The sequence below is a fragment of the Lithobates pipiens genome, unplaced genomic scaffold (assembly GCF_037356315.1).
Source record: "Lithobates pipiens isolate NorthernLeopardFrog02 unplaced genomic scaffold, aLitPip1_a1.2 Scaffold_27, whole genome shotgun sequence".
NCBI classification, from domain to species: domain Eukaryota; kingdom Metazoa; phylum Chordata; class Amphibia; order Anura; family Ranidae; genus Lithobates; species Lithobates pipiens.
In genome coordinates, this window is record NW_027507788.1 from 223,897,169 (window position 1) to 223,909,856 (window position 12,688).

General features: G+C 44.8%; 1 protein-coding gene across 5 annotated transcripts in view; it reads right to left on the reverse strand.

The window, feature by feature from the left end:
• The window catches only part of CHD5 (chromodomain helicase DNA binding protein 5), a 279,954-nt gene that overhangs the window by 65,746 nt on the left and 201,520 nt on the right, over positions 1–12,688 (reverse strand). For all 5 annotated transcript variants that reach the window (XM_077458298.1, XM_077458299.1, XM_077458297.1 and 2 more), the window contains exons 22-24: positions 10,279–10,403; positions 7,536–7,767; positions 2,999–3,171 (exon numbers count right to left, since the gene is read on the reverse strand). In XM_077458298.1, coding sequence (XP_077314424.1) covers positions 2,999–3,171; positions 7,536–7,767; positions 10,279–10,403 — 530 coding nt within the window. The remainder of the gene's footprint in view (positions 1–2,998; positions 3,172–7,535; positions 7,768–10,278; positions 10,404–12,688) is intronic.

Genomic DNA, 12,688 nt, shown 5'->3' on the forward strand with positions numbered 1-12,688 from the left:
TACATATTAACCCCTTCACTGTCCCCTAGTGTTTACCCCTTCACTGCCAGTGACATTTTTACAGTAATCAATGCAATTTTAATCGCACTGATCGCTGTATTAATGCCAATGGTCCCAAAAATGTGTCAAAATTGTCTGACGTGTCCCCCATAATGTCACAGTCATGATAAAAATCGCTGATCGCCGCCATTACTAGTAAAAAAAAAAAAAAAAAAAATTAATAAAAATGCCATAAAACTATCCCCTATTTTGTAGACGCTATAACTTTTGCGCAAACCAATCAAAAGCTTATTGCGATTTTTTTTTTACCAAAAATATGTAGAAGAATACGTATTGGCCTAATTTGGATTAAGGTATCCCCGCGCTGTCGTCAAGGGCCTAAACTATTTAAAAGGATAGGTTGCAGCAAACTACCGACAGGGGTATAAACCCTAACCCCCAGATAATAAAAGTGAAAATCAAACAGATGGTGTTGCGCTACCTGGACTAGATATAAATATAAAGAGCCTAATACTGGAAGAAATAAAATCTAGCTATAAATCAACTAGCCTATCTTAAATAAAAATGAAGGTGCCTTGTGCTATGAAACAGATAGTAACCAGTGTATTATAAAACTTAAATTCCAGAAATCATGTGTTTATATATCAACATAAGTAACTCTAAGTAAAAGGGAAAAATATTCCATAAAGTGCAAATGTTTTATATTAAAACGTGCAATTCATAGTGCATGATTACAAAAAGTTGGTAAAATACAGTTTCTTAGTCTGAAGACATGAGGGAAGGAGACCCACCTTGAGCGAGAGGATATGACGCTCTTTGAAAGATCAAGATTCACGTATCAAACTCATACGGTTATACGGAGCACTTGGTTCTCTTTTGGGAGTTTCTTTCCATCCATCAACTAAGCTTCACGCCTGTTTTCAACTGAGGATTTATCTGCTTAAGGGGACATCTGCTTTTTTAGCTTGGCATCTGGAAAGGAGGCCCTCTGTGTGGTGGCAGTGCACTCGATTGTGATTCATCCACTGGGTGTTTTTTTGTCTGCGCATTTCTGGTTTCGACACTACCTCTGGGAGTTATACTGAAGCCAAAGATCTATATGGAAACTATCTGAGAGAAAAATACCTACCTGAGGGGACCAATATCCACCTGCTAGGAATTGGGATAGAATCCCTGGACCCTTGTTTTTGCTGCTTGATTTGCTGTTTACCTTACAGCAGTAAGGTAAGGGGCCATTTTACCTAGTGTGCCGTGTATACTGGAGACACAGAAATTACAACACGATTGCTGGCACCTGTTTTTCTTTTTGAGAAGCACTGAACAAGTCACTGAGCACTTATTTCAGCTTATATATAGACTGTCTTATATACATATTTAATTTTTTTTATTAAGAAGATTACGGAACTAATAATCACTGGCACTTTATTTAATTTCACTAAAGACTGTATTTTACCAACTTTTTGTAATCATGCACTATGAATTGCACGTTTTAATATAAGACATTTGCACTTTATGGAATATTTTTCCCTTTTACTTAGAGTTACTTATGTTGATATATAAACACATGATTTCTGGAATTTAAGTTTTATAATACACTGGTTACTATCTGTTTCATAGCACAAGGCACCTTAATTTTTATTTAAGATAGGCTAGTTGATTTATAGCTAGATTTTATTTCTTCCAGTATTAGGCTCTTTATATTTATATCTAGTCCAGGTAGCGCAACACCATCTGTTTGATTTTCACACGTATTGGCCTAAACTGAGGGAAAAAAATAGTTTTTTTATATATTTTTTGGGGATATGTATTATAGTAAAAAGTTAAAAATAATGCGTTTTTTTTTTTTTTTCAAAATTGTCGCTCTTTTTTTTGTTTATAGTGCAAAAAATAAAAACAGCAGGAAGTGATCAAATACCACCAAAAGAAAGCTCTATTTGTGGGGGGGAAAAAAAGGACGTCAACTTTGTTTGGGAGCCACATCGCATGACCGCGCAATTGTCAGTTAAAGCGACGCAGTGCCGAATCGCAAAAAAAAAAAGGTCTGGTCTTTGGCCAGCCAAATGGTCCGGGGCTTAAGCGGTTAATTTAACAGTCATTTTAGAAATAAATTGAGAGTATATAAATAAATATAGTAAATTGACGTTTGATGGGGTTTGCATGTTTAATCTTTAACGGCTAAAGGTTTAGCGCTGAGCAGTGCGGAGGTGTACCAACATGGCCTCCGCTACCTTCCTACTGCTTGTGTGCAGCTTCTTTAAAAATTTACCATCAAATCACCATCACAGACGTCACTATATTATTAATTCTTTGTATACGCTGACTTTATTGCAAATATTACTCTAAAATTCAAGACCCAGCTGGGTGTACTAAGATGCCCGCTTCCGCCTTCTTTTGACTACAGTGTTCTATCAGATTCGACAACCTGGTAGCGGGTGTACACATGTGCAGCTGGCAGAACGTCACTTCTGTTACCAAATCTGACGGGTGGTAGATTCTGAGGGAACACCGGCACATCCCCGCTGTCAGTAGAGAGGTCTGTGTTGTTTACAACACAGATCTCTCTCCTGTCAATCGCACTGATTGGCGGGACTCAGCCATGAGTCACTGGCCATGACCTGGTGATTGGCACGCAAGGGATCCAGTGAGACAGCCGCCGGGTGGGCGCATGCCCCCTACCCGGGGGAAAATGCAGAAATACCTTGTGCCAATAGTGATTGGGCTGACAAAACCCCAGGCGACAGGACGCGATTTCTATTCGCCATGGTGACCTGGCACCTGGGATGGGCAGAGGCGAACATTAGTGCACACAACAAACAAAAGGATTGTTCCATTTGCATTACTTATTGAGAACACTGGAAGACCTCAAAAACATTATTCTTCATCAGAGGAGAATTGTGAAATCTTTATCTCCTCTGATGTGGCGATTTTAGACAGATGGTATTTAGTGGAGTTCTCCTTCAAAGCACGGTTGTACGGGTATAAACAAAGAACATTTTACCACTCCGTCCTCCTCCCGCACAACATACTGAGCCACTTTGAAAGAGCTCAGGTACTCGTTCATGTTCTGGATCTCGGTATCCTCTGTGGCGTCTTGGTTCCGGTCCAGCAGTTTTGAGATGGCGCCATCATCGTAGTGAATGACACTGCTGTCTTCAACGTCCTTATTGTCACCTGCGGGGCGTAGAGGTGACACTCGTATTAATCTCCACAAACACAAAACATTTGTTACTGCGGTTTATGCAACGACGGTGTAAAGATTGTGTGTTTAGTGACCCGCAGCAAGACGGTCAGCTTCCCGCTGCTTACAGGGAGCTCCAAGTCAATCTGGCGCCCTCAGAACACCATGTGACTGGATCAGCAAAGCAGCTATAACCGGCATGATAGCCAAGTCAGAGGGGTTAATAACTCTGTTCTTTAGTCCTATCTGAGCTGCTTGACTGACACACACCAGTAATACCAGAGACTGCATGCTACTACCCCACAGTGCACAAAAGACGCCACCAGAGACCTCACCATAGCCACCAGAGACCCCACACAGCCACCAGAGACCCCACACAGCCACCAGAGACCCCACACAGCCACCAGAGACCCCACACAGCCACCAGGGACCCTACCATAGCCCCCAGAGACCCCACACAGCCCCCAGAGACCCCACACAGCCCCCAGAGCCCCCACACAGCCCCCAGAGCCCCCACCATAGCCCCCAGAGACCCTACCATAGCCCCCAGAGACCCTACCATAGCCCCCAGAGACCCTACCATAGCCCCCAGAGACCCCTACCATAGCCCCCAGAGACCCCTACCATAGCCCCCAGAGACCCCTACCATAGCCACCAGAGACCCCTACCATAGCCACCAGAGACCCCTACCATAGCCACCAGAGACCCCTACCATAGCCACCAGAGACCCCTACCATAGCCACCAGAGACCCCTACCATAGCCACCAGAGACCCTACCATAGCCTCCAGAGACCTCACACAGCGGTGTAGAGGTTAGCACTTTCACCTGGCAGCAATAGGGTCGCTGGTTCAAATCCCGACCACAACACCAGAGACGTCATACAGCCACCAGAGACCCCACACGGCCGCCAGACATCCCACACAGCCCCCAGAGACCCGGCTTAGCAATGAGAGACCTCCCCTAGCCACCAGATACCCACACAGCCACCAGAGACCCTGCATAGCCACCAGAGAGTCACGCTTAAGAGTCTGTACAGTCAACCAGAGACCCCACAAAGCCACCTGAAATTCCACACAGTCCACCAGAGAACCCCACATAGCTCCCAGATACCCTACATCATCCACTTTTAATGTACAGAGAGGAAGCGGTGGAGCCTAAAGAGGAAGGGGTGCAGTTTACAGATGAAAAAGTGGATCTTAAACAGGAAGGGGCGGGGCAAATTTAGGTGAAAATACATCACTGCCAAAGACATTAGAGGATTGCTGCCCAGTCAGATATCTTGGGCCACATTAAAAGCCAATCTGATGTATGTGGGTAGCTGTAGATGTTGCCTGCCAAGAGATCCGATTGGTTGTTATCAGGAACTGCGCTTTCCATGACACTTTCTGCCTTGGGGCTCGCTCACACTAGTGGTTGATGGGAAAGTAAAACCCGGTTGAGCCATGTTTTTAGCCCTTTAGTTGCAAAGGCAGTGGCATGGCATGTGATCAGGGGGCGTAACTATAGGGGGTGCCGCAACTGAGCCCTATGATGCAGGGGGCCCATGCAGCCCCCTCTACATATGGCCTGCAGCAGCATAGGCAGCTAGGGGTACCAGTGCACCATGCACACGGGTGGCTGGAGGTGGAGGGTGACTAGCAGAGCTCCATGCTCGACTATCGCACTGGCTGCTCTTTAGTTGTACATTCCCCGCATGACCTGTGTCCTCGGCTGGCTCCTCAGAGTACCCCTCTCCTGCTCCATGCATTGCCGCTCAGTCCGATGTCTGTTCTCCCCAGCCAGAGTCCCCCCCCCCCCCCCCCGAGTCTGGCCCACACTGCACTGCATACTTCTCCCGGGTAAACAAACTTTAAAGCGGGATTCCACCCTAAAGTGGAACCTAAGCTGATTGGATCCCTCCCCCCCTCCGGTGTCACAATTGACACCTTTCAGGGGGGAGGGGGGTGGAGATACCTGTCAAAGACAGGTATTTTCACCCACTTCCGGGCATAGACTCCCGTGGGAGTCTACGCCATTTCCTGCCCTGCCGCGCTGTCTGCTGGGACACACACGTGACAGCGCGGAGATTTCCTATTGCGCGGCTCGCGCATGCGCAGTAGGGAACCGGGAAGTGAAGCCGATTCGCTTCACTTCCTGATTCCTTCACCTAGAATGGTGGCGACAGTAGCCGAGAGCCGAGCGATCGATCGGCCTCGGCTGCCGGCATCGCTGGAACCCAGGACAGGTGAGTGTCCATTTATTAAAAGTCAGCAGCTGTAGTATTTATAGCTGCTGGCTTTTAATATTTTTTTTTTTGGTGGAATCCCTCTTTAAGCACACAGATGCAGTGCAGCCCTATGAGAGCTCCCCGGAGGACACTGCAGGCTTGTCTGCCAGCCCCCCTCCTCCCCCGTCATACACAGATGATGAAAGGTCTTTCTGGGAGATATTAAATTGGGGGTTGCTATGAATAGATCTGGCGCTATACCTATATATGGAAGTATGTCTCCAGGGACTTAATGGTGTAATAATTAGAAGTGTTACTTTAACCTAATATGTAAGTGACAATGTGCAATGTGCTGTTCTAGTATGAAATATATATAAGTAAAAATTGGAAATTATTTAAATAAAAATATTTGCCACAATAGATATTTGCCAGCGTGCTGGCTATAAAATAGAAATATGTGCAATGTAAGACATTGCACATCGCCCCACGCGTGGCTTATCGAACACACACTTTCAACACAGACGGCGTGGAAGCCGAACGGAACGCTCACAGCAGCTTCCTTACTTTTTATACAGCAACCTTTTATGCCATTACCTATATCTACAATTGTGAGTAGTTTTAAGTATTCGTTTAATAAATTGATTTATACGGTATCACACTATGGATGGTCCTCTCTTTTAACATATACACACTGTGGCACACTCCACCTGGAAATAACGAGGGATCTCCAGCAGTCCATCAGAAGCAAGCCAGAGAGCGACACAGTAGCTCATACTGTGAAAGCTGATCCTCCCCGGATGGGGTTATTTTTCTGGTGAGAGTACAACCTAGAAGTGTCCACAATGCATGAAGATTAGATTTGGATCCATCACATCCCCTCCTCTTATCCACGGAAAAACCCCATTAATTGCACTGCACCAAAGACTTCCTGCTCTTTTTTATATTTTTTATATTTTTATCTCTTTTACTTTTTATATATTTTTGGATAAATATTGAATATATTTTTATTCTTACCCTTTTATCACCCCCAATTTTTGGCACGTTCCACTAGATGTACTGACATCTATCACATATTTACTGTGTATTTTATTACTGCATGCATATATTTTACCGTCACATTTGTGCACTTGAAACTTTAAAGTTTGGTTAATTTTGTGTTTATATTTCATATTTGTCACTAAAATATTAAGTAGAACTAGCACTAGCACCGTACATGTTTTGGGTACTTATATGCTTTCAGACATTAAGAAGTGATCACTAATTTATGTCTTACATTGCACATATTTCTATTTTATAGCCAGCACGCTGGCAAATATCTATTGTGGCAAATATTTTTATTTAAATAATTTCCAATTTTTACTTATATATATTTCATACTAGAACAGCACATTGCACATTGTCACTTACATATTAGGTTAAAGTAACACTTCTAATTATTACACCATTAAGTCCCTGGAGACATACTTCCATATATAGGTATAGCGCCAGATCTATTCATAGCAACCCCCAATTTAATATTCCCCACCCTACCAGGTGGATACTAATAGAGGCAGCTCCTACCTATTTTACCTCATTTTATTTTATATTTACATATAAGCTCCATAGCGCAACCTACCACCCTTATTCCTTTCTGGGAGATATGCTGATCGGCCGTCCAGCACACTGGATGGAGCCCAGGCCAACATGGATGAGTGTGCGGCCTACAGCTTGGTCATGGTGAGTGAGAGGACCCCATCCCCCACACACTATTACATACCCCCCTCCATCTCCCCCTGGGAACAGGGATCCCTTCTCACGTGGGGACAGGGAGTAACTTCATCTGCCCTGGAGAAAAGGCCCTTATCTCTTCTGGGGACAGGGACTCCATCCTGCCTAGGGACAGTCCCCCAATGGGGCACCTAAAAATGTAAAAAAATAAAATAAAATAAAAAACTACTGATACCAATGTGTGTAATGCATGCGGTAGTCATTTAGGGGGTTGAAAAAGGCAATGAGGAGAAAATACCCATTCCCTCCTCACTGCCTGTTAAATGCTCTGTAAGGAGTGATCCAAATGCGGATCGCTCTTCACCGTAAAGCATGTGTGAACAAGCCCCAACTGTTCAAGCTCAAATGCCTCTTTGAAAAGAGCCAATGGGCACTCTCCTTACCTTCAACATCGTCCTTAAACAACTCTTCGGTTCCAAACTTTAAAATATCATCCAGTTCTTGCTTTGACATGGAGCCAGATTTGGAGCCGAGCCCCGGACGTACAACGAGGTGAGTGAGCATCATTTTCCTCTTGGCTACCTGGGTGATTCTCTCCTCTACGGACGCCCGTGTGACAAAGCGGTAGATCATTACCTTTTTATTCTGCCCGATACGGTGTGCTCGGCTAAAAGCCTATGAACAAGACGTGAGAAGAGGGCAATGTAAAATAATTTCTCATTATCTATGCCTATCATGTATTTGGTTCTCCTATTCCATCCATGGGAATTCACCATGCCTACAGTGGTCAGCCAAGAGTGCATTGCAAAATGTTTTTTTTTCTCTCAAAGTGCAATTTTACAAAACATCAACTCTGTGGGTAATAACACGGCCTTTTCAACTGATATTCCTTTGTGGATGCTGGACAAGCTAACTACTGGACAGTTTATTTTACCTCTCTAGGATTCTATTAGTGAGATCTCAGCTCCAAGTTCCTGGGTCTACATATATAAAAGGTTGCCACCATTTCCAAATAATATTTATTTATTTTACATTATGTAGAATGTAACAGGAGGATCTGAAACATATAAAAAGGTGGATGGGAATACCCGAAACTCCCAGATGGACAGAAACCGTGTCAGGACCTGGATTTGAACCCGCAACCTCTGCTGTGTCTGGTGGTGTCTCTCCTTTCTGAACCACTTGGGGTCCTGCATAGAAGGCTCTACAATTCCTTGAATCTTGTTTCTCTTGAACCTCGAACCCTTTTCACCTCCCAAGAACTTTCTATTTTAGCCATGCTTTTGCACTTCCTGTTTGCCAGATTATTGGGCTGTCTCCAGTCAATATCTCGCTCTCGTCACTCCTGCTGTCATTTGTATCGTTGCTGCCACTTGTTACTGACCATTGACTTGTTTACGGACTACATTTCTGCTTGATCCCAATCTGCAACCACTTGCTACCAACCGTTGGCTTGTTCCAAATCTGCAACCACTTGCTACCAACCTTTGGCTTATTTCCTGACTATGCTTCTGCTTGATCCCAACCTGCAACCACCTGTTACCAACCTTTGGCTTGTTCTTTGACTATGCTTCTGCTTGATCACAACCTGCAACCACCATCTACTGACCTTTGGCTAGTTCTTTGACTATGCTTCTGCTTAATTACAACCACTTGCTACCAACCTTTGGTTTGTTCCCCCAACTATGCTTCTGCTTGATCCTTACCTGCCGTATCTGCTACTAGACCCCGGCTTGCTTACCTCCTGGTGGGATGATCCTGAGGACTGTGACCTGGCAAAAACACACAGCAAAATCCATTCCCACCATCAGGAGCTCTGGTGAATGCTGGTTAGTGCTTAGATTCCGCACCCCGGGTGAGCCTGCATCATCCACCAGGGTGACCTGCTTGTATACTTATCCTGCTGGTAGGTGGGAGCCTCATTACAAGAGGTATTGATCTCCAAGCCTAACTCCTGATAGTGAAACCCCTGACAAAGTCAGGAGATCTCACTGTTGGGAATGTTCAAGGCATACAAGTAGCCAGGGGATTACTCGGTCAATCAGAATTATGCTATAACTAAAATACAACTTTTGGGTGGTGTGACCCTTTAAAGCCAGGAATGAGTAGGGCTCTTATAAGCAAACACTTCCTCTAAAGTTTAGATCAGCATTATTGCTTTAAGATAAATCATTATTTCACCCCCTGCATGTTTTAACTGCATGTAGATCCTTTGTTAAGGGGATAGCAGAGGAAACAGGAGCTTATCCTTAACAACATAGGTGTTTTGAGAAGTGGTGATCAACTATCACGTCCATGCTCAAAAAGATGTACCACAACTCGCCCTATCCTGCTACGTCTTCCTACTGAACTAGGATTTACTATTTTTTTTTTTACTGGCTGCTTGTCTACTACCTTTCTCTTGTTACTCTATTAGGCTTCATTGACACGTGCGGCCAGAGGGCAATAAAACCAGGCAGGCAGTCCTAGTGCTGAACGCAACTAATGCAGCTCTATAGGGCAGCACCAAAACCCTGTGCAATGCATGCAATTGCGTTGCAATGATAAGACAATTATGGGGTTAAATCCTGCAGTGATGAGGCGACATATTGTATCCTTACCACCTGTCAAACAACCCCCCTCCCCCCCCCCCCCCCAAAAAAAAGCGATCAGAGCTGAGATTGCTTTTCAGAGGAGTGGCAGTCCCTGCCGCACATGTAAACGAGACCTTAGCCCTTGTACACACGGTCGGAGATTCCGACGGAATGTGTCCTATCGGACTGTTTTGTCGGATATTCCGACTGTCTGTGGTCTGCATCGGACAGTTTTCGTCGGAACATCCGATGGACCAACTTTTCCAACTTGCCGGTAAAATTTTCAGACAAAATGCTCCGATCGGACATACTCCGATCATGTGTAGCCTACTCCGATGGACAAAGTGCCACGCATGCTCAGATCAAATTCCTAGACCAAAGCTATTGGCTACTAGCCTGAACGTAGTCCCGTCGTAACAAAATAACGTCATCACGTTATGTACAATCGGATTTTCTGACAACTTAGTCCAACCGTGTGTATGCAACATCACTTCCGGACCTCTTCCGGAATTACTCCGATGGATTTGGTTGTCGGAATCTCTGACCGTGTGTACAAGGGCCTAGAGAGAATAGCCCAGACCTCAGCACGTGACGACATTGGGAACAGGCTGACCTGAATGTCATTATGGGGGTTCCAGTCGGAGTCGTAGATGATGACAGTGTCAGCAGTGGCCAGGTTGATCCCAAGACCTCCAGCTCTGGTAGACAGTAAGAAACAGAACTGCTGAGCTCCTGGAGCTAAGGAAGAAAGGAAGGAAGAGTCATAAAACACATTTACAAAATGTTCATCGTAATTTCTATCTACTGCCATAACAGGAACTACAACAATCATTGCTACTACAAATAATTGCTATTATGTAATCACTAATCAAAAAAATAAAAAATAAAAATCCTGTCCAAAAAAATACTGACCCTGACTTTTGACCTTAACCCAAACACTAACCCTGGGGCTGACCTAGATCAAACTTTGATCTCGGTATTTTTATTTTTTCTATACACACTTTTTATTTCCATCTCTGCAAGGACAGATAAAGATACAAATTTATCTGTCTCGTCCATTTACAGAGACAAAAAACACGGAGCCGGCTTCACAGTGACAGCCAATCAGAAGATGTCAAAGCGATTCAGGTGACCCAGAATTGAACGTTCTGGGCCCTGAGCGTTAGAACGGGGCCAGAGGCTCTTGGTGAGATCCTGGTTTCTGTGGCACGCTCCTAGTGCTTGTGACACCATCGCGGCTCCGGCCAGTCACATAGAATATTAGCTCATTATGAATAACTTACCTGAGATGGAAGCCCCTGAAGCGACCCTCGTTCTCCTCCTCCGACGCCGCCATCCATCCCGGAGTGACTTCCGGGGCCGCAATACCCGGAAGTCACTCCGGGATAGATGGCGGTGTTGGAGGAGGAGGAGAACGAGGGTCGCTTCGGGGGCTTCCATCTCAGGTAAGTTATTCATAATGAGCTAGTATGCTATGCATACTAGCTCATTATGCCTTTGCCTTGCATGGTGTATTTTTTTTTTGTTTGTTTGGCTTTACTTCCTCTTTAAGCCTAACTCTGACATGGATCTAACCATTTTATCTTTATTTTTTTCCCACGCACAAATTTCTCCTCTAGTATACAAATGTATCTTTTTCCTGATTCAGCAGGAGAAAACACATGGGGGGGCCGTACAGCGACTAATTACAGAGATAGCCAATCAGAGGCCATCACAGTGATCAGGAACCCGGGCCTGCTGGTTCCCGATTATTGGCACGAGATCCCAGGCTGTCACTAACAGCTTGTTCTCTGTGCTGGAGGAGCGGGAATATATTATATATATATATATATATATATATATATATATATATATATATATATATATATATATATATATATATATATGCTCAGCGGGAAGAGGTTAAACCGGTCATCCTCACCATTAATTACCCATCACACTGACATAACCACTACTGTGCTGGAATAACAAATGAGAACTAAATAATAGATTAAAGATAATATATACTGTATATAATACATAGATGGCGGTCCTACTGGCTATAACTCCTCACTCTGCATCCAGCAGCTCAGTTTGTCAAAAGCAGTGCAAACATAGATAGGAGGGGAGGGTGCTGTGTCCGTCAATGAACTTCAGAGAAAAGGATTTTATGGCGAGTACAAAAATCCTATTTTCTCTTTGGTTCATTGACAGACACAACATCTTCATCTTGACCTTAGGGACGTCCCCAAGCAGTGTCAAAGAAACGAGGGGTGAGAACAGCAAGAAAATAACTCCACCCATAACAGCCAGAACTCCTCAACGGAGGAGTTGCAACCTTAAACAAACAGTCGCCTGCAAAACCTTGCGGCTGAAGCAAACGTCCAAAGATGCGCTCACATCAACCTTGTAAAATTTAGTGAAAGTGTGAACGGACGACCAGGTCGCCTCCTTACACACCTAGGAAACAGACGCTTGATGTCGGAAAGCCCAAGAGGCACCAATTGCCCTGGTAGAATGTGCCGTCCGCCCCCTTATGGCATAAGCCTGAACCACGATCTGTCTGATCCACAGAGAAATGGTGGCCGATGAGACCGCCAGTCCCTTCTTCAGACCAGCCCCCGATATAAACAGCGAGTCCGACCTCCAGAAAGGAGCCGTAGCAGACAGATAGACCCTCAGAGCCCGGACCACGTCCAAGGAATGCAAAGCCACCTCTTTGGGGTGTGACGGCTGTGGACATAAGGATGGAAGCACAATGTCTTCATTTAGATGAAAGGCCGAAACAACCTTTGGAAGAAACGAAGGCTGCGGATGCAGCACCGCTTTATCCTTGTGGAGGATCAAGTAGGGAGACTTGCAAGACAAGGCCGCCAATTCAGAAACCCTCCTGGCAGATGTAATGGCCACTAGAAAGGCTACTTTCTGAGAGAGTGTCAATAAGGGGATGTCCCTAATGTTTTCAAACAGTGGTTTCTGAAGCACCGAGAGCACCAGATTAAAATCTCACGGAGGTAGCGGTGGTCGAACTGGAGGGGCCACAT